The sequence below is a fragment of the Humulus lupulus genome, chromosome 2 (assembly GCF_963169125.1).
Source record: "Humulus lupulus chromosome 2, drHumLupu1.1, whole genome shotgun sequence".
NCBI classification, from domain to species: Eukaryota; Viridiplantae; Streptophyta; class Magnoliopsida; order Rosales; family Cannabaceae; genus Humulus; species Humulus lupulus.
Genome location: NC_084794.1, coordinates 295,960,605 through 295,983,494, shown reverse-complemented (window position 1 = coordinate 295,983,494; position 22,890 = coordinate 295,960,605). Strand labels below are relative to the sequence as shown.

General features: G+C 36.1%; 3 protein-coding genes and 1 long non-coding RNA gene across 4 annotated transcripts; 3 read left to right on the top strand and 1 right to left on the bottom strand.

The window, feature by feature from the left end:
• Positions 1-2,545: 2,545 nt before the first annotated feature.
• LOC133816817 (legumin B-like) lies at positions 2,546-4,550 on the top strand. The gene is made up of 3 exons (XM_062249120.1): positions 2,546-2,931; positions 3,018-3,274; positions 3,365-4,550. The coding sequence occupies exons 1-3, from the start codon at positions 2,589-2,591 to the stop codon at positions 4,226-4,228; spliced, it is 1,464 nt and encodes a 487-aa protein (XP_062105104.1). The 5' UTR covers positions 2,546-2,588; the 3' UTR covers positions 4,229-4,550.
• A 1,571-nt stretch (positions 4,551-6,121) lies between these two features.
• On the bottom strand, positions 6,122-8,928 carry LOC133819961 (11S globulin seed storage protein Ana o 2.0101-like). Its single transcript, XM_062253349.1, has 4 exons — positions 8,584-8,928; positions 7,708-7,964; positions 7,257-7,625; positions 6,122-6,763 (listed from the first exon to the last, which is right to left on the bottom strand). Exons 1-4 carry the CDS (start codon positions 8,891-8,893, stop codon positions 6,368-6,370), a joined length of 1,332 nt encoding a protein of 443 aa, XP_062109333.1. The 5' UTR covers positions 8,894-8,928; the 3' UTR covers positions 6,122-6,367.
• Positions 8,929-15,652: 6,724 nt separating this feature from the next.
• On the top strand, positions 15,653-17,350 carry LOC133816816 (uncharacterized). Its single transcript, XR_009885476.1, has 3 exons — positions 15,653-16,163; positions 16,275-16,378; positions 17,081-17,350. It is a non-coding gene; the product is annotated as an uncharacterized LOC133816816 (long non-coding RNA).
• A 734-nt stretch (positions 17,351-18,084) lies between these two features.
• On the top strand, positions 18,085-18,588 carry LOC133815752 (uncharacterized). Its single transcript, XM_062248556.1, has one exon. It carries the CDS (start codon positions 18,085-18,087, stop codon positions 18,586-18,588), a length of 504 nt encoding a protein of 167 aa, XP_062104540.1.
• The last annotated feature ends 4,302 nt before the right edge of the window (positions 18,589-22,890 follow it).

Sequence of the window (22,890 nt, the reverse complement as noted above, 5' to 3'; positions counted from 1 at the left end):
AGTGGACTTTTGCCGGCGCAATTTATGACTTTTATCGGCGCAACGAAATGCGCCGGTAAAAGTTTAAGTAGACTTTTGCCGGCGCAATTTATGACTTTTGCTGGCGCAACGAAATGCGTCGGCAAAAGTTTAAGTGGACTTTTGCCAGCACAATTTATGACTTTTGCCGGCGCAACGAAACGCGCTGGCAAAAGTTTTCACCTACTATGTGTGTTTTAAAATGCGAAGGCGGGAATTTTCCCGCTACACTTTTGTCGGCGCATTTCCTCAATGCGCTAGTGAAAATACTTTTACTGGCGCAATATTGGGCTGGCAAAGGTCAATTTGCGCCGGGAATTTTTTTTTAAAAAAAATTTCACGTTTAATTATTAAAATTATTTCACTTATCCGCACATGATAATTAAACACATGTAAATGTCTAAACAACAAAATAATAGTTCAAATGCTTAACGTACTACTAATTTCGGGTATTATAACGAAGGAGATCGAAACAGGCATGCTTAACATACTACTAATTTCCAATATTTTAACACTTATGGTTTAAACAAACTATTTATAATGTCCATAATTAATAATATATACTAAATATATCTAAAAATTGATATGCTTAACGTATTTTTCGGATGTTATATCGAACGAGATCAAAATACGCCCTACCAACAAACTAGGTTACTAAACTACTTTTATATTTACATGTTTCGTAGAGACAATAAACATTAATAGTTATACAATATTTTTTATTTATTTATAAAATCTTAATTTTTATTTTATTTCTAATTAAATAATTATTAATATATTAAAATTGAAATTTATTAATTAATATTAATATATTGAAAATAAAATCAGTAATATTATAAAAAAATATTTTTACCGGCGCAAAATTATGTCGGTAAAAGTCTCTACCTTTATCGGCGCCAAAACGCGTCACTAAAAAACCTACTATTACCGGCGCAAAAAAGCGTCGCTAAAGATATCCACCTTTGCCGGCGCGATATTACACCACTAAAAGCAACAATTTTTGTCGGCACAACTGTACGCTGCTAAAAGTGTTTTTCACAATCCCGTAGCAAATTTTTTGTTGGCGCATCCGTATTTTTCCGAGTGTTGTTTTGCGTCACTAAAAGATATATTTACCAGCGCAGTACGTTTTGCGTCGGCAAAAGTCTCATTATCGACGAATGTATGCCGTTACTTTTCGTTGATGCAAAAGCGCGTCGGGAAAGCCCGGAGGGCTTTTGCTGGCGTAAAACGCGACTTTTGCCGACGCAAAAATGTGCCGGCAAAAGTCTCATTTTTTGTAGTGAGTACTGCTTAACATTTAGAATATTTTAACACTTAGGGTTTAATTGAGCTATTTAAAATGTTCATAATTAAAAATAAAATACTAAATATATATAAAAATTGATGAAATTTGATGAAATTTGATGACATACAACAATATTTATATATTACAAGAGTTTATCTGCTTACACATTCAATACAATTAATATTAATTCTTGTTGATGATAATAAAAAATCAGTGGTATGATCGACTATTTCTTTGTTTCTAAAAAAATAAATAATTATTTAACGTTTCAAGAAATTATCGATAATGAACCATACATATATATATATATATATTCATAAACTTATGTGTAATACAACAATTTATTAGACCTACGATAACAATTTTTAAAAATAAATGATAATCGTATGGTTAGATAAGCATAATCGACAATGATCATAACAATCTTAGTTCATAATTAGTATTATTGTTGATCTTAGATCAATTTAACAATTAACTTGATACCCTTGGTTAGATGTTAAATAATTATTAATTAATGAATAATACTTTATAAAACTATAATCACTTATAAAAATTTACAAAAATTGTGTATTTCTATTCTTTAATATTTTTACCAACGCAATTTTAACTTTTTCCCGCATAATTGGAAGACTTTTGCCAGCGCAACATCGAAATGCGTCGTTAAAAGTATCACCGTCAAAAGCAAATGTTTCTTTTGCCAGGGTAATTTGGAATTGTGCCGGCAAAAGTAACATTTGTCAGCGAAAATCAACGTCGATAAAAGAAGCATTTTTTACCGGCGCAGTTACGTAACGCGCAGGCAAAAGTCTAGTGTGTATTATTTGAATTGGTTATCAGGGGAGTAGAGTTGAATAAACGTGACTATTTTTTTGGAGAGAAATAATTGATAAAGGAATAATGTTAATTATATAAATATGCATAAGCTTATTATATAATTGATGTAAAAAAATGTAAGACTTAACGATATGTAAACACTTATTTTATATTACATAAAATGACAAAAATGAGTGCAAATGAAGGCAGAGTTGACAGACAATCCTTACAAATAAATACACTTATGCACCACTCATCAGAACCTCATCGCCACACAAAGCATTATGTGTAAACAATCAAGAGCTCTCACGCCATGCAAATAGTACAAAAACATCATCAACCCTTCGCCACGTCCAAGATTCCAATCCCATTTTCCCTTCTATAAAACCCACTCACCACTACCTTAGTTCTTCATCACCACAAGATCGATCGAGTAAAAGCAAAACACTCTGAGAGCTCTCCAGTAGCCATGGCCAGCTCTACTTCCTTGCTATGTTTCGCCCTCTTCTCCCTACTTCTCTCCCACGCTTGCTTTGCTCAGATCGAGCAAATGCCGCAGCGCAGCCAGCAGAGGCAGCAGCGCCGGTGGCAGTCACAGTGCCAATTCCAACGCCTCAACGCCCGCCAGCCCAACCGCAGAGTCGAGTGCGAAGCCGGTGTCAGCGAGTACTGGGACATCCAAAACTCAGAGAACGATAACGCCGATGAGCTCCAATGCGCTGGAGTCGAGACTGCCCGCCACACCATTCAGCGCAGAGGCCTCTTGTTGCCTTCTTTCTTGAACGCACCAGTGATGTTCTACGTTATTCAAGGCATAATGTTTTGCTAACTTGTTCGTATATATGAATTATATACATCCACTTTCATAATAATAATAATAATTATGATGCATATGCAGGCAGGGGTATCCATGGAGCTGTGATCCCAGGCTGCCCAGAGACATTCGAAAGAGGAACTTCAGCGTCGTCCAGAGGATATACATCTCAGGGATCAGACGAGCAACACCAGAAGGTTCGTGAAATCAGAGAAGGTGATATCGTTGCCTTGCCTGCCGGAGTGGCTGATTGGGTCTACAACAGCGGCGACTCTCCTCTTGTTTTGATTGCCTTCGTCGATGTCGGCAACCAAGCCAACCAGCTCGACCAATTCTCTAGAGTAATATATTCTACTATAACATCACTTTTGAACAGTGTTTTTTCTTCTTCATATAAATTAATAATGTTAGTTCTTCGAAATTAATTTCAGAGGTTCCACCTAGCTGGAAACCCACACAGGGAACAAAAGACCGAACAAGAGGCTCGTCTCCGGAGCCAAAGCCGAAGCCAGCAAAGGAGGCAGGAGGAGCAAAACCCCAACGGCAACATCTTCAGCGGCTTCGACACAAGAATCTTGGCCGAGTCATTCAACATCGACACCGAGTTGGCTAACAAGCTCCAGAACAGAGACGACATGAGGGAGAGAATCGTCCGAGTCAGGGAGGACCTCCACATCATAGCTCCTTCCAGAATCCAAGAAGAGGAGCGACGCCGCTACGGTCGATCCGAGGACTACAACGGCTTAGAAGAAACCTTCTGCACACTGAGGTTGAGGGAGAACATCGACCGTCCATCTCAGGCCGATATCTTCAACCCACGCGGCGGCCGCGTGACCACCCTCAACAGCTACAACCTCCCCATCCTCCGCTCCCTCCAGCTGACCGCCGAGAGAGGAGTGCTCTACAAGAACGGCATGATGGCGCCGCACTTCAACCTCAACAGCCACAGCGTCGTCTACGTGACGCGTGGCAGCGCCAGAGTCCAGGTGGCGGACGACAACGGTCGCAGCGTGTTCGACGGGGAGGTCAGAGAGGGTCAGGTGTTCGTGGTGCCCCAGAACTACGCGGTGGTGAAGAAGGCGAGCAGCCAGGGGTTCGAGTGGATTGCAGTTAAGACAAACAACAACGCCATGAGAAACCCTCTAGCCGGAAAGGTGTCGGCCATGAGAGCTATGCCGGACGATGTTCTGGCGAATGCTTTCCGCATATCGAGAGAGCAAGCAAGGAGGTTGAAGTATGGCCGGGATGAGGTCTCCGTCTTCAGCCCTTCTTCTCAGCAGAGCCGCTGGGAGTAGAGAGCTTATTAGCTTTATTAGCTAATATGGCGGAGGACTACTCTGTAACTTAGTTTTTTTTTTCTTAGTCGAAAAAAGGAAAAAGAGAAAAAAAAAAGAAGGTTTTTAAGGAATAATAAAGTGGTGTAATGTTAAGGAAGGCAAGGACGTAGGAGTTTGGGTTCATCACTATATATATATATATATATGTATGTAATCTAGGACATGCGCGTGAGAAATGTAGAAGTTTATTTCTACTACGTACGATACGATCGAGCTAGTTTCTAATAATAATAAGAATATATATTAGTGAGAATAATAACATATGTTTTGCCTTCTTATATACCTTTTTGTTCTTGCATACTTAAAATTAAGATAAAATTAGTTATGCTTAGTAATTACTACAAGTATCGTTAATCAATTATAAGACTTTTACCGAGAGTAGCCAATATGTCATAGCGTTATTGCCACCAACATATAGTGCTGGTACACTCAAATTAATTATAAGAAAAGTTCTGATCTAGTGAGATAGAATAGTGGCACATCTATAGTTGCCAAGCCACTTTACTGTCCTACTTTTTAGTTCTGACTATGTTCACAAGTATAAAAAGTGAATTGAAGGTGACAAGAATGATGGGCTCAGTTTAAAAACCAATTTAAAAATCAATTAGTAATTAACTAATGTTAAAATTAATTAGTAATTAATGGAGTTGTTTATTCTATGTGACAATAGTCTAATACAAGATAGTCTCCCCTCGAAGGAAAGAGAGTGCCATCTCTCATTTTGTATTTGTAATAACGAGTGAAAGGAGACCAATTACCTCATTTTTATCTTTATATATATATATAAAATCATGTTTTCTGGCATGATTATTTTTCTAAACCGTATTGATGAGTTTAGTACAAATCCATAAAATTAAGGTTATTGTGAGAGAGTTCTAAAAAGTTTTAGTAATGTCTTCGGTAAAGGAGTGAGATCACTTGTTAGCTGGACAAGAGAGACAGAGAGAGAGAACTTATATAAATATATAATATATTATATACATAATGATTCTGTGAGCTGGATGATTATATATATAATGCATATTTAGGGGATCCGATCCGAAAGGGCTGAGATTTAGTTGTTTATAAATTATATTCAAGATTTAGTGGACAAGATATTGATTTAAGAGTAGAGATTTGATTTTGGACTGGTATTGTATCTATTGATAAATTATATTGTTATTGAACATTATATGATGACTACCAATATATAATGTGACATATCATAATTACTGCAATTTAATAGAGTTTCACATCGAATAAATGTGTGAATTGTAGTGATATTTATGCTTAAACCTGCTTTCATTCTTTAATTTTGCATTGTGTTTTGAGAATTGAATTCTTAATATAGAGAATTGGTACGCTATTGATGTAATTTAATATTAGATCTCACTTATTTGAATTTAATAAGTATAATAGGGTATCGTTAACTAATCATGGAGTGTCAACTCTTATAGTATTAGCAAGTTAACCCTAAAGTTTGATTTTAAAGTGTTTGTAGCTTTTATTTTATTTCTTATTCTGATAGTTAATTAGTTTGACTGAATATGAATCATGTACAGATATGATTCTCACGTATCATATTAATAGTATCGAACAAAGCAGATACTCTATATTACTTGCGGGAGATAAGTACATAACAAGCATTAGGTGATTTAGTGGAATAAAAATTATGATAAATAATGAAAATTTTGATCATTGGAAATAACTATACTAACTGTCATTTGATGAGTGCAGTCTTTCATTTTTGAAATATTACTGTCAATATGATATTGGATCTGAGGCTGGATATTAATCTTATGTAAATGTATATTAATTATGCTTGAAAAATCGGTACCAAAACAAAATAAAAAACGACAATGACAAAAAGAATGATAAAAGAACAGGACTTTATTTCACTCTCTGTCTCCTAATGGAATACTCTCAATTCATTCGTATTGGGAATAAAAAATCAAATTCCACTTATTAAGAACCTCTAAAAAAAAGCAATGCTAGGGAGCAGTAGTTCTACGTACATTAGCAATAAAATTCATAAAGAACACCACTATGCCATACACTATCGATCCCCAGAAGATAATTTTCATAAAGGAAGGCTTTTTCATTTGGCTATAATAATCTCTAATGAAGTGTTGAAGCAATGGTTTTTGTGGTAGAAGGACGAAAAAGCATAGCCTCCACCCTGCTAGTCTTCAACCTCTTGGCTTCCTCTCTTGAAATGCCGAAGGCAATGGCTACAACATCATCTGGCAGACCCCGAATCACGGACACCCTTCCGGCCAGGGTGGTTCGGATGGCTTTGTCGCTGGTCTTGATGGAAATGTACTCGAAACTTCGGCCGGTGGCTTCCTTCATCACCACGTAGTTCTCTGGCACCACGAATAGGTCGTCTATCTTGAGCTCGCCGTCGAACACTTTATGGCCGTGGTTGTCAGTCACCTGGACTCGGCCACTTCCCCATGTCACGTACAACAAGGTGTAGCTGTTCAAGGTGAAATGAGGCACCATCATACTGTTCTGCAATCATTACATTCTTGTCATGTTAGAACTCTACATCTATTGATTATAGTACTTTGTGAATACAGAGAAAAAGAATTGAGAGAATTGAATGAAAAGCTACTCAGAAGTGTTCAAAAATCACAGATAGGAATGAGATCAAGCTTTTACTGAACTAATATAGAAGAACTAACAGAAAATGATAAAGGAAGTTTCAACTACCAATTAAGCTAACTAACAATTATGTGAAAATACATTTACAAAGTGATACAACATTCTTGCTAGTTGGTACTCATTTTTCTGACAGAGCAATAGGTAAAAAGTAGACACTTTTTAATGCCTCTTTGAAAAATTATTTCCAAAATTATATTCCCGAATGTGTTCAACAAAGCTGATCATGTAATTATCAAACCAGGTCAAGTAAAGTTTCTCATCATCACAACACTTATTTAGTACCATGATCACTATGCATGTTAATAACTTGATTAAGTAACTAGTTTTGGTAAACACTTACATCATAGACAACACCTCGCTCGGCAGTGAGCTGGAGGGTGCGAAGAATGGGGAGGCGAGAGCTGGTGATGATGGAGATGCGGCCACCTTCGAGGTTGAAGATATCAGCTTGATCAGGATCATCAATGTTATGTCTCAGCTGAAAATTACATGAAGTTTTCTCCAAGCTATTCAAACGACGATGCTGTTCATGTTTGATCATCAGAGCATGAGTCAACACATGAAAGTCTTCTCCAACATACGCTATTCTGTCTCCCATTATACCATTACTACTCTTCTGGACCTTACTCGCCAACTCTGCATCGACATTGAAAGCCTTGGCCACTGTTGCCTCGTCCAAACCACCGAAAATGTTGCCATTCAATGATGTCTTCAAACAAAAATGGAAAAGAAAAAGATTCAAGATTCAAGAAAGAAAAACAGGAATGAAAGAACTATGTTGTGTATAGTACTTGAGTGTGATGGTGGTTGTGGTGGTGGTGGTGGTGGGGTGGGGTGGTGGAGACACGGAGGAAGGCGACCATAATAAGAGTAACGTTGCCGTAGTTGTAGATCCAGTTGGCGGATCCGGTAGGCAGCGCAAGGATGTCGCCATGTTTGATCTCTCTAACCGTCTGGTGCTGCTCTTCTTCATATTGGGATGGTTTTGATGTTCCTGATTCATACATTTCTGTACAACCTGGGATCACTGATCCATGGAGTCCAACACCTGCTTATATAGTTCAATTTATAACCATTAATCAAAACTCAAATCTTTCTACATACATATATAGATCTATCAAGTAAAATGCATAGTTCAGTTAACTAACACTAAATCCAATTTCATCTATTTCATCACAAACCAATCACAATTTGTTGTTTTTGCTATTTTTATAAGGTAGAAGTCTCAACTTTTCATCTTTTCTTTTAGTAATAAACATTTTAAAAAAAAATCATTGAAGCATTACAAGCTGTAGTACATTGCTACTCCAACACCTGAAGTTTAATTATCAGATTATACCAAATTGATAATATAAACAAAAAAGAAAAACTCATTTTTTTTCTATGAGTAGATCTATCAAGTAAGATCCACAGTTGATCAATTACTTACAATGACTCCAATTTCATCTAATTAAATAACCAACCACAATATCTTTATTTGTTTTTAAATTAAAAAAAAAAAGTATATATCTTTGATTTTGCTATTTTTAGAATTAAATCTCCACTTTTTTCTTTTTCTTTTTGTTAATAAAAAAAACAATAGTACAGTAAGAAGAAGAAGCTAAATCTTTTATCAATATATATATACATATAGAGTAGAGGTAATATATATATATATATAAACATGCCTTCAAGAACGTAGTAGATGAGAGGAGAACTGAAGATGGAGGGGAATAAGAGGGCTTTTTGGTAAATAGTATGACGAACGACGGACATTCCAGCACAGTTGAGCTCCTCAAGGTCTTCTCCATCGAAATCCCAGTAATCGCTGATTCCGGCATCGGACTTCACCTGCCGATTGGACTGAAGGGCCTTGAGCTTATCGAACTGGCACAGGCTGCTTTGCCCTTCAATCTGAGCTAAGCAAATGTGAGAAAGAAGAAGAAAAAGAAGAACGAGTACTGAGCTCGTGATAGAAGAAAGGTTAGCTTTCGCCATTGTTGTCTGTTGATTCTTCAGAGATCGATGAGCAAAGGGTCGCCTTTATAAGATAATAATATTTAAATAATGTAATGAAAAAAATACAGAAACCTATATATTAAAGTCAAACTAATTGACAGGTTATAACTAAAATCGATTTTAACGAAAATAACAATAAATTCTACTTAATAATTATTACATGTTTAAAAGAAATTTAAATGTGTAATAAATTTTTTATTTATTTTATTTGAGTGTAAATAAATGATATAATATATATTTATTTGATTTTATACGTAAGTATTATTATATAAGCATAAGGTATATATTTTTTTTAATGCTAGACTTAAAAAATATATAATTAATTATATTTTAGAAGTGATTCTTATTTATAAATGATTTAAATTAGAATAAAAAAGTTTTATAATAAAATAGAAGTTATTTTTAGATAAAGGTTTTACTGTATGTGAGTGGTAAAAAAATATAAGATGTAATATTTTTTTTTAAGGGGAATTCTCGTGTATATATATATATATATATGGGTTTTACTTTAAACCTTATCGGTGGGGTTCTCAATGTTCTCGACCCGCGACCAGTTTTCGGCGCAATTTTTTTTTTATGACCGCATATATTGTAGCTATTTAGAGCATCCTGCAAATTTTTATAAAATTCCGAATAATTTACAGTACCGAAAACTAGGTTCAAACATGTTGTTGCACGTGTGACTAATTATTTTTTATGCGCGTGCAAATCAACATGTTTGAATCTAGTTTTCGGTACTGTAAACTATTTAGAATTTTCTGAAAAATTTACAGGATGCTCTAAATAGCTACAATATACACATTCATAAAAAAAATCGTGCCGAAAACTGTTCACGAGTCGAGAAACACTGAGAGATTCGTCGGTAAAGCTTAAAGTGAAACCCTTGTAGAAGAAATGTCCATATTTTTTATATGTTAATTATAAAGTATTTAATTTTTTTGAAAAAATAATACGTTATTTTAAAATTGTAGCATTTAATAATCTGATTTTTTATATTTTAACAACAATAGTTAGTAACATTTATGTTTAATGCTTATTTTAACAAAGGGATAATAATTTGGAAAAAATGTATTATAATTATGTAACTTTAAGCACTTTTTCCTTAAATACTATACTTGTAAAAAAAAATATATATATATATATATATGCAAATAACCTTAGTTTAAATATATGAAATAATGAGGAAAAATGATTAAGAGGTAGGGTAGGGTAGAAAATGGGACCATTTTGTATTATAGTTGGATAGGAGTTGTATTATGATAGATACGTTAATTTGTTTTGTAATTATTATTATTATTATCATGTGTGGAAAACGTGCGTTTTGAGTAGGTGGGAATTGTGTAATTGATTGTGAATTGTATTATTTATGTATAAATAAATTATTTGCATAATAAGGTGAGCACATGTGAGTATAATAGTATAGACTAAGGTAGCTACTATAGGTAGACAGAACAAATCTCTCTCAAATCACAAATATATATATATATATGCATGGGCCTATGCCTAAGATAAAGAGTTCTATTGGGCCGGGTTAAGAAAAGGGACATGATGCAAAATGACCCTTGATGTTGTGTGAAAGTAAGTAAATGTCCATGTTTTTAATTTTGTAGTAAAATAGCATAATTATCTATTTAATATCACATATTACCAAATACACCATTTAACAAATTACTATTTTATTCTAAATATTTTAATATTATGGTATATGCATATTAGTTTTGTTTAATTAGTTTTTATTTTAAAGTTATTTTGATTTTTTTTCGTTTTTTATGGGTTGTTGAATGATATATCATACCACAAAATATATATACTGAGTTGAAAAATAATATACCATCAAAACTTATAAAATTATTACTAAAAAATGTATATACTATGCTAACAAAGTTATGTACTACCATTAAAATGTATATACCATGATACAAAATTATATAGTACCACTATGTATAATTAAATAGAAATTAAATATCATAAAAAAAAAATTATATACCATACCACAAAAAACATATACATTAATTGGAAAATAATATACCAACAACTTATAAAAAACTTAAAAAATCAATATAACTTTAAAATTAAAACTAATTAAACAAAACTAATATACATATACCACTGTATTAAAGTCATACAATCCTAAATAAATAAATAAATTATAAAAAAGGGCAATTTAGATAATCAACAATGTAAAATGGTCATTTATCTACAATTTTAAAAATGAGGACATTAGCTTCTTGATGACTTTATTTTGGGTCATTTCCTATAATTTCTCTTAAGAAAATACACATGATTTCGTATATTATTTGCAAATACATATATATTATATTTCTTACATATTATGGTATATATTCGTTAGTTTTTTTCTTATGATGAAAGATTTCATAGATTAAGAGGCAAATCTTTTAACTTATGCGGTGAGTGTTTCAAACAATAATATACATTCGGTGATATTAACGCAGACTCATCTTCGAGTATAAAGCATCTCAAAGTTAATGTTTTGTCAAATAAATGGGTCACAGGATCCCTTGATAGGAATCAAATGACAAGAATCACAAGGACTTCCAACCATCATGACAAAGCGACGAAACACATATCATCAAAAGAGAATAAGACAAAAATATCACCGAACATAGTGGTTTACACCCGCCCACACCAGGGGACATTATTAACGGAAAATAAAAGAAACCAAAACAAAACACACAAAAAAACAACTAAAAAGAAAACAATAAGGCAGCCCCTTAACAACACCCAACGTAGAAAGAGCGACACAACCTCAAGCATAACTCTCGATTCCCGAGCCCACCCACCAAAACACCCACAAATGGGATCCGAGCCCAACTAACAGATCTGACCCACATCCTAAACGGAGTCCTACCCCTATGACCGCTTGCCACCAACCGAGGAAGTCCTTACAAATATGTGACCTAAAGTCTAGATCTGAAGGAAGAGCTCCCCTTACGCCTGCGTCCGGACTGTTTCCACTAGCTCAACCCCTCCTAGTGCCGGAGAAGAGAAAGAACTGCAACGTGTCACCCACCTGACCATCACCAGGCACAACCGAGATTACCCCAATTGTAACGCCCTACTTCCTTAGAGTCGTTACTAAGTGAGTTAAAAAAAATGTGCCACTAGCTCGCTAATCGAGGTTTTAGGTTAAAAGTGAGATTAAACTGAAACAAAACTCATTTAATAACATTATTAATTATAAAACCTGGGTATTCATTGGAATGTTGGAAAAGTTACATAGTTGGAATCCCAAAATACTGTTTAGGAAATACTTTACAACCCAAAAATACAAGTATGGTCGACCTAGGCAACAAAACAACCAATACATTACATTGTCCCAAAATCACCCTGGTCGTGGCAGCCAGGCAAGCCGAACATGTACCTGTCGCTCCACACTCTCTGTACTCATGGTTGGTCGACCTTACCCTTGCCCTTACCTGTACCATAGAGCACCCGTGAGCCGAAGCCCAGCAAGAAAACTCAACATAAAGCATATAATACATACATGACAATTCACAGTATATAACAAAATATCCACCAAGCTAAGCACATAGCGGCCAACGCCGTCCAGGCACTATAATGGGCCCTGGGTTCGCGGTCCTTACCGAGAGGATGACTGCAGCACCCTAGGAGGGTTTCACCCCAACGACCTACACTTCGCGTGCTCAACGCCGATCCCGGCCCCTTGTCGTTCCCAGCTCTTTGCCGTTCTCGGCCCCTTAACCATTCCCGGCCTTCGCCGTTCACTCACACACATGCGTCACATAGCATAACTTTGACATATATATAAACATATACTAAATATAAACAATAGGGCTATGCCCCGCAATTCAAACAATAGGGCACACCTTGCTCTACGGGTACAACAGTTTTCTTACCTTTAATCCGAGTGCTAGTAATCAGGCAAGCAATCACGACTTCTGAGAACGATTCTCTCCTGAGTCCCAGTGGTAACCTAGTCATACACCACAAGTAACGTTCTCGTTACTACCCGATTTTAAATTAATCCTCGAAACCAATCCCGTGCTCTCGGGATCTCCCATTCCCCCACATGGGGTGGTGAAATCATCCCCTGAGCCCCCTTGGCTTAAGCCCTAAAAACATAAATTTAAGGGCCTTGAAAATGGCCTAGCGTCGCGGCCTAGCCATACAGGCGTCGCGGCACCCAGCCAAGGCCCCCTGCCCTGGATCATTCCAGCGTCGTGACGCTCCTACGTGAACCCAAAAAATTGGGTTTTTCCACTATTTTTCCTTAAGCCAAAACTCACCCAAGCCATGCCCCAAGTGTACCCAAGTCCCAAAGGGTCCCAAAACCCCAAATAACACCACATACACAACATATATGCATTAAAACCCAATCCAAACTCACACCTAAACTCAATTTCAATCAATCGTTTAATATTCTGCAAAAACTTAAACCAAACCAGAAACTTTTCAAAACTTGATGGAATCCTTACCTTTGGAACATATTTTTGACCCTAGGCTGCCTCCAATGCCACTCCAAGCTTTGATACTCAAACTCCCAAGCTCAAGTTTCTCAAAACTTCATCTCAAAACCCAAATTCAAAATTCATAAATCATATTCCTCAAGATCAACATAAAAGACCTAAACCACAAAAATGAAATCCTTACCTCCTATTAAATTTCGAGATTTCTAAGTGTGAATGGCTGCTACTCCCTATCCACAACTTCACTTCCAATTCCTCAAAACCCATAACCCTTAAGCTTGTTGTTGGTTTTTCTCCTTCTAGAGCCCCTAAGAACCAAATGAGTATCAATGGGAGTGTTAAACGATTATGGCTTTCCCTCAGCCAAAGGTTATCTAATTACTACCCAAAAGACCATTCTACCCTTCCCTCTAACTTAGTTCTAGGCTAACCCACAAGGGTATCTAGGTCCATTTACCCTTTTGCAAAAATGCCACCTTTATTAACTTATTATTTCAGTAACAACACCAATTCTAAGGTTACTAGTAGTTACCAATCTCTCAACTTAACACCAATTTCGTGACTCTCTGCTAACACCGCAGGACAGGATTTCCTCATGCCGGAAATACCGCGCAAAGCGCAAAATCACACCCTCAACAGGTTCAAATTACAAATATGCCCCTAATAGCCAAATATGGCCCACATGCATATTTAATTCACCTAAATATGCATTTCTAATCACATAATCATTAAATTCATATATTAACATAATTAAATCAATTATTGCCCTCCCGGCACACTAATCAAGGCCCTAAGCCTTATTGGAAAATTTGGGACGCTACACCAACCCATCGGACCACCCCTCTTGGTTAAGGCACAAAGAAACATACAGCCAAGGCTGCGTCCACTCTAGTTGAGAGAAGTGGAAAAAATCGCACATAGAACCGAGGGTTCTAGGGCCGACACACCACTCGTAGGAGAGAGAGATTACGAGAAGAAAAAAAAATTCAGTAGTTGATACATATATCTTTTAATTGAAAAAATAAATAAACTCAACTGCGACTAGCTCCAATGCGCAAGTGTCTCTATCGTTCGCCACACCATCCAGCAACGTGGCCTCATTGCCTACTTTAACTAACCTTCCAACTATGATGGCCTATACCAATAGGAATATTCACTTTTTTTTAAAAAAAATATAAATTAAAAATGATGAATTTTCTATACATAAAGTGTGTTGATAACGAAATTTTTTTGTTTTAAAAGTTTCTTTGGTTAACTTCAATGGAATATTCTAAATATTTAACAGAATATACCTTTAAAACTAATTTAAAAATAAATATTTATCAATTATATTAATATAAATTCAAATATTATAAAATATCATTATTATAATAATATTTAATATAAGATTACATATATAATAATTATATTAATATAAATTTAAATTTAAATTCAAATGTTATAAAATATCATTATTATAATAATATATAATACAAAATTATATATTTAATAATTATATTAATATAAATTTAAATGTTATAAAATATTATTACGATAATTCTAATTTTTTACTAATTATATTAATATGAATTCAAATATTATAAAATATTATTACTATAATAATATTTAATATAAGACTAAATATTTAATAATTATATCAATATAAATTTAAATATTATAAAATATCATTATAATAATAATGTATAATACATAATTTTAATTTTAATTTTTATCAAAAAAATTATCTTTTATGTTTAAAAAGATTATCATATTATATATATATTTAAAAAAATTATAAATAGTATTTTAGTTTAATTTTTTATTTAATATATTTATGTCATTATTTTATATATAATATTTTTTATTTATTTAAAATTTATATAATAATGATACAAATTAAATAAATATAATCTTGTATCTAGCGTGTGTGTGTGTGTGTGTGTATATATATGTGTGTTTTTTAATCTTTAGACAGATTTGTTTCTTATCAATAAAATTATAAATAATGATTTAAAAAAAATGAATCTGTTGTTTGTTAATCTATTATATATACATTTAACCAACTTATTAATTAATATATCAATATCACTTTTAAGAACAATGCTCTCTCACACACAATATCTTAAATCAAACTTAACTAAACTCACGTAATATAATATTTGTGAAGACTCAAAAAATAAAAATAAATAAAAAATAATATATTTTTTTAAGTGGTGGGACCCACTTATTTTAAAATTTGTCAGATTTTTCTTTTCCTGTCTTTTTCTTTTTTTCTCTCTTTTATTTCTCTTTCCCGAGCATTCTTCTTCCTCTTCTTCTTCTTCTTCTTTTTCTTCTTTTTTTTCTCTCTATGCAACAACCCACGACTGGGTACCAGGAAGCCATTGCCGGAGTTTTCTTTTGCCACCACGCGACGGAGTTGGAGCACCAGTGGCCGGCGACAACCCCATCCCCAAAATCTTAGGGCCATCGGAGTTAAGACGCGCACCAACGGAGCAGTCAAAGTTTCGTCATCAAAAGTTTGACCGCGGTTTCCGGCGAACCCAGACCTCCATTCGGTGAGTGGATGGTACCGTTAGAATCAGCGTCGCGAGAGGATCGTCACTCACTAATTCATTCCGGTCAACTCGCCATTTTTCTCCGGACTGATTTTGGGTATCTTCGCCCTTTTAGAAGCATTTTCCAGTGACACCGGAGGTCATTTGGGCGAAGGAGCTGTACTTTCGTGATGTACTCATCGAGATGATGGTTTTGATATATGTCATGCATATATTCGTCGATGTTTCCGGTACCGCCACCAACTGCTAGTGTGCACCGCTTGGGTGAGGTTCCAGAACTTGAAATTTTAAATATGGTCATATTATATGTCATTAGACACGATAATGAATAAGGAATGCTATGATGATAATCGTTTGCTCATTTGGTGCACGTAGGAAAAACGTGATATAAAAATCGGACTAAATCACTCTAAAATCATCGTTAAGCTTAGAAACGTCGCTTTGGGCTCGGATTAAATTCTAAGGAGGTATCTAAAGAGGTAGGGACTCAACTTGACCATTGGCTTTATTTTACTCGTATTGAATTGCATTAAACATATTCCAATTTTGATATTTATAAAATGTTTGAAAAATTGAAAACTTAATTTGCATGTTTTCTAATCTGTTTTAAGGGCACTGGGTGCTAAATATATTTTTGTTCACTTATTTATGCAGATTATGATTTTTGAGTTTTATTCAAATGCTGTTGTTATGCTGCCCAATTTTCTAAAATATAAAGGGAATATGTTTCTTTCTTTTCATGTTTATCTGCATTTGGTTATACCGATGAGAGCCATAGTGATCATGATTGATGCAAGTTGTTGTTTCACGACCTAGTCTCTGTGTCATCATAGGTAGATCAGGTGTCCACTCACCTGTAGGTGTAAAGACCTAGCATCTGTATACAGGAAGTGTTCTGAGCCTCCCCCTTGTGGTGGTTATCAGGTCCGACTACTCGGTTTAGGATGTCGAATTTTCTATGGTGGGTAACGGGAACTAGGGATCTAGTGGACGGTGTGATGTGCACTTGCAGCTATGCTCTTATGATTATTTGTGGTTTCTCTATTTTGGCTTATACATGATGATGTATGTTTTGTTTTCAAAGCTAACCATGCAGGGGTTGTATTAAACTTTTGGGTCCTATGTTATTAATTGTTTTCCTACTGGGCTTTATAAGCTCACCCCTATCTCTCCCATTCCAGGAGCCTAGTGACGCGAACGTGGAAAAGATGAATTATCGATGGAGCCAATGTGTTTTGCCTATTTCTATTTCATGTCATTGTCTTATCTTTTGAGCATTGAATATGTATTCGACTTCGAACCTAATGATCGGTATATCTAAATGAGCTATGAAATAGTTAGCGATGAGGAATGGTGGATGCTAAGTATTATTTTGGGTGTTTATGACTTATTAAATTTAACTATTTGGTGATTACATAAATGTGGAAATATTATTGTTTTATGTATAATGATAAGTGATCATACTTTTATTACTAATATTTTTATATATAATTATAGGAGTTATTTCATTATTTTAACTTATAATTATAGTACGATTTAATATAAATTAAATGATCATTTATAAAGACTATTTTTTTTCGAGGGTCAAAGTTTGACCTTTGACCACCCAAGTTATGGATATTACAAATCTGTCACGGCCTAGGGCTCGGGTCGTGACAGAAAAATGGTATCAGAGCACCGGGTTTAAATACCTCGGAGTGTGTCACCAAATAGATTAAATTTATTTTAAAATAATGTATTTTGATCTATAAAGGCGTATGTATATAGATAACATCCATTCCTCACTAACTAGTTAGTTTTTTATTTACTGATCTAAGAAAATGCCTCCGAAAGGAAGGACAACAAGGAGAAGGCTTGTAGATGTCCTTGAGGCTGAGGTTCCCACTCCGCATGTTGTATTCCCTGTGAACGCCATTCTTGAGGCTTTGAGAGGCATTCCTACCCAACAGATGGATCCAACTACTCGACAGAGTCATCATTTCCAGATTTTCCACCGGATTTAAATGCCTAAGTTTGAGGGTGGGCAAGACCCTATGATGGCTGAAAAATGGTTGAGACAGATTAAGAAAAATTTCAACACCATGGGAACACCTGAATAGTATCAAGTGACTTTTGATGTATCCAAGCTAGAGGGTAGTGCAGCGGATTGGTGGGAAACCTTGAGTAGGACCACTGAGACTGGGGGATGACTTGGAGAGATTTTGAAAGGGTATTCAAGGAACAATATTGTAACCCGTCTCACCAGAGGACTTTAATTGGGTCATTTGACAGCTTAAGACAGGGGAACATGACAGTAAATGAGTTATATATGAAGTTTATAGAATTATCTTCCTATGCTTATGCCGGTACGGTCGATCAACCTCTTTTGATTGAGCAGTTCCTCTGTCGCTTAAACCCTTCAATATTGGGTCCACTTGCCCCTATGACCTTTGGAAATTTGAACGAGTGTGTAACAGCAGCCTTACAGACTGAGGTTCATCAAGAAGGAATTGAAAGAAGGAATCCGGCCCGAAAAAAAGGAAATGATAGGAAAATAAACAAGAAGAACCAAGAGCAATGGTTATCCCAAGGAAAACAACTTAGTGGGAGTAGCAATAGTAGTGGATCTTCAGGAAATACTCGAATTGGGTCGTATGGGTGTTTTAGTTGTGGCCAACAGGGTCATAAGAAGAAAGATTGCCCACAATGACAACAGAGGTTCCAACCATCACATGGAGGACCCATAGGGAGTTATGCTAGGTCTACTCCTTTCGCAGGACAACCTAAGAGTAACCAATCTCAGACTTCATCCTATGGTTTCACACCTACACCGGGGCAACAATCCCAATATCAACATCAGTTCTAGCCTCAAGGTTCAGGATTCAACCAGGGATACTCGCAGAGTTTTCAAACTCCTAATTCTGCTATAAGTTAGAGAGGGTTCAATCCCAGAGGAGGCTCTAGTGCAAGCACAAGCCATCCTGGTCAAGGAAAAGGGAAAGTAGAGGAAAAAGCATCTGGTCAAGCCTATGCTCTTAGTGGTGATGATGTACAAGGAGGAGCATGCCAGGGAGTTGTGGATGGTGTGGTTCTTATCTCACACTCTTAGGCTCATGTATTATTTGATACTAGTGCATCTCATTCTTGTATATCATTAATGTTTGCTAGCATGTTGGGTTTGAGCTGGGGAACTTTTAGTCCTACATTGCAGTTGATGGTACCTATGGGAGGGCATGTTGAAGTATCAACCATCTGCAAATCAGTTGTATTGTGTTTGAATGGCATAATTTATTAGGAAACCTGATGGTGTTACCTATGTGACAAGCTGATGTGATTCTTGGTCTAGATTGGTTGTCTAAGTACCAAACATTGTTGATTGCTCACACAAAATGTTGACTCTTTTAATTCCAGGTGGAGATTTCATTGTATATCGAGCCAACATGAGTGCAGTAAGGCAGGATCCTATCCTTAAGGCATGTTTAGGTGGGAAAAGAAACTTAGAGTGTTATGGGAGTCTATTTGCAATTGAGGATAAGTCTAGGCCTCTAGACAAGTTTCCTTGGATATCAGTGGTTAGTGCCTTCCAAAGTGTCCATAACTTGTTCTAAAAGTAGTTTAGGAATATCATCTTCCTTAATCCTTAATTGATGATAGCCTGACCTCAAATCAATCTTGGAAAAACACTTTGAACCTCTGAGCTGATCAAACAACTCATCTATCCTTGGCAAATGATACTTGTTCTTAATTGTCATCTGATTCAATTTCTGATAATCGACGCACAGTCGCAGGGATCCATCAGCTTTCTTGGCAAACAAAACTGGAGCTCCCCAGGGAGAAGTACTGTTTCTAATGTAACCTTTATCCATTAGCTCACCCAATTGCCTTTTCAATTCAGCTAACTCTGCAGGTGCCATGCGATAAGGTGTAGTAGAAACTGGTTGAGTCCCGGGAATCAAATCAATGCAAAACTCGATCTCTCTATCAGGTGGTAGTCCTTGCAAAGCCTCAGGAAACACATCTGGAAAGCCACTAACCACTGACATCCAAGGAAACTTGTCTAGAGGCCTAGACTCATCATTGTTTGCAAACAGACTCCCATAACACTCTAAGTTTCTTCTTCCACCAAAACATGCCTTAAGGATAGGATTGTGCCTTACTGCATTCATGCTAGCCCGAAATACAATGAAATCTCCACTTGGAGTTAAAAGAGTCACCCTTTTTCGTGAGCAATCTACAATGGCTTGGTACTTAGACAACCAATCCATGCCAAGAATCACATCAAATTGTCCCATAGGTAACACCATCAGGTTTCCTAATAAATTATGCCCTTCAAGCACAATACAAACCGATTTGCAGATGGTTGATACTTCACCATGCCCTCCCATAGGTACACTCAACTGCAGTGTAGGACTAAAAGTCTCCCAACTCAAACCCAACATGCTAGCAAACATTAATGATATAAAAGAATGCGATGCACCAGTATCAAATAATACATGAGCCCAAGAGTGTGAGATAAGAACCATACCATCCACAACTACATGGCATGATCTTCCTTGCTCATCATCACCACCAAGAGCATAGATTTGGCCACAGGCTTTTTCCTTTGCTTTCCCTTTTCCATGACCAAGATGGTTTGTGCTTTTGCACTAGAATTTCTTCCTTGATTGAACCCTCTCTGACTTCCAACAGAAATAGGAGTTTGGAAACTCTGCGAGTACCCCTGGTTGAACCCTGAACCTTGGGGCTTGAACTGATGTTGATATTGGGATTGTTGCCCTGGTGTGGGTGTGAAACCATAGGATGAAGTCTGAGACTAGTTACTCTTAGGTTGTCCTGTGAAAGGAGTAGACCTAGCATAACTCCCTATGGGTCCTCCATGTGATGGTTGGAACCTCTGTTGTCGTTGTGGGCAATCTTTCTTCTTATGATCCTGTTGGCCACAACTGAAACATCCATACGACCTAATTCGAGTCTTTCCTGAAGACCCACTACTATTGCTACTCCCACTAAGTTGTTGTCCTTGGGATAGCCATTGCCCTTGGTTCTTCTTGTTCATTTTCCTATCATTTCCTCTTTCTCGGTCCGGATTCTTTCTTTCAATTCCTTCTTGATGAACCTCAGTCTGTAAGGCTGCTGTTACACACTCGTTCAAATTTCCAAAGGTCAGAGGGGCAAGTGGACCCAATATTGAAGGGTTTAAGCGACAGAGGAACTGCTCAATCAAAAGAGGTTGATCGACCGTACCGGCATAAGCATAGGAAGATAATTCTATAAACTTCATATATAACTCATTTACTGTCATGTTCTCCTGTCTTAAGCTGTCAAATGACCCAATTAAAGTCCTCTGGTGAGACGGGTTACAATATTGTTCCTTGAATACCCTTTCAAAATCTCTCCAAGTCATCCCCCCAGTTTCAGTGGTCCTACTCAAGGTTTCCCACCAATCTGCTGCACTACCCTCTAACTTGGATACAACAAAAGTCACCTGATACTCCTCAGGTGTTTCCATGGTGTTGAAATTCTTCTTAACCTGCCTCAGCCATCTTTCAGGCATCATAGGGTCTTGCCCACCCTCAAACTCAGACATTTGAATCCGGTGGAAAATCTGGAAGTGATGACTCTGCCAAGCAGCTAGATCCATCTGCTGGGCAGGAAGGCCTCTTAAAGCCTTAAGAATGGCATTCATTGGAAATGCAGCTGGCTGCTGGGAAGCTCAGCCTCAGGGACTTCAGCTGCAGGCCTCTTCCTCGTTGCCCTTCCTCTCGGAGCCATCAACTTAGGTCTGAGAATTAAAGCTAAATAGTTAGTGAGGAATTGATACTTTCTACATACATATGCATTTATATATTAAAATACTTTACAAAAAAAATTTAATCTATTTGGTGACACACTCCGAGGTATTTAAACCCGGTGCTCTGATACCATTTTTTTGTCACAACTCGAGCCCTAGGCTATGGCAGAATTGTAATATCCATAACTTGGGTGGTCAAATGTCAAACTTTGACCCTCGGTGGAAAATAGTCTTTATAAATGATCATTTAATTTATATTAAATATTACTATAATTATAGGTCAAAACAATGGAATAACTCCTATAATTATATATAAAAATATTACAGGTAAAAGTAAGATCATTTATCTTAATACATAGAACAATAATATCCCCACAGTTATGTAGTTACCAAACAGTTAAATTTAATAAGTCATAAAACACCAAAATAATACTTAGCATCCACCATTCCTCATTTCTAATTATTATATAGCTAACTTAGATATACAGACCGATAGGTTCCAAATTAAATACATAATGTTCAAAAGATAAGACTATGGCGCTAAACACATTAGCTTTAGCGATAATTCACCTTATCCACAATTTGCATCATTAGGATCCTAGAATGGGAGAGATATAGGGGTGAGCTTATAAAGCCCAGTAGAAAAGCAACTAACAACATAGGACTCAAAAGTTCAGTAAAAACCCCTGCATGGTTAGCTTTTTAAAACAAAACATGCATCATCGTGTATAAACCAAAATAGAGAGAAACCATAAATAATCATAAGAGCATAGCTACCAGTGCACATCACACCGTCCACTAGACCCCTAGTTTTCCGTTACCCACCATAGAAAATCCGACATCCTAAACCGAGTAGCCGAACCTGATAACCACCACAATGAGGAGGCTCAGAACACTTCCTGTATACAGATGCTAGGTCTTTACACCTACAGGTGAGTAGACACCTGATCTACCTATGATGACACAAAGACTAGGTCGTGAAACAAAAATATGCATAAATCATGATCACTATGGCTCTCATCGGTATAACCAAATGCAGGTAAACATGAAAAGAAAGAAACATATTCCCTTTATATTTTAGAAAATTGGGCAGCATAACAACTGCATTTGAATAAAACCCAAAAATCATAACCTGCATAATTAAGTGAACAAAAGAATATATTTGACACTCAGTGCCCTCAGAACAGAACAGAAAACATGCAGATTAAGTTTTCCATTTTT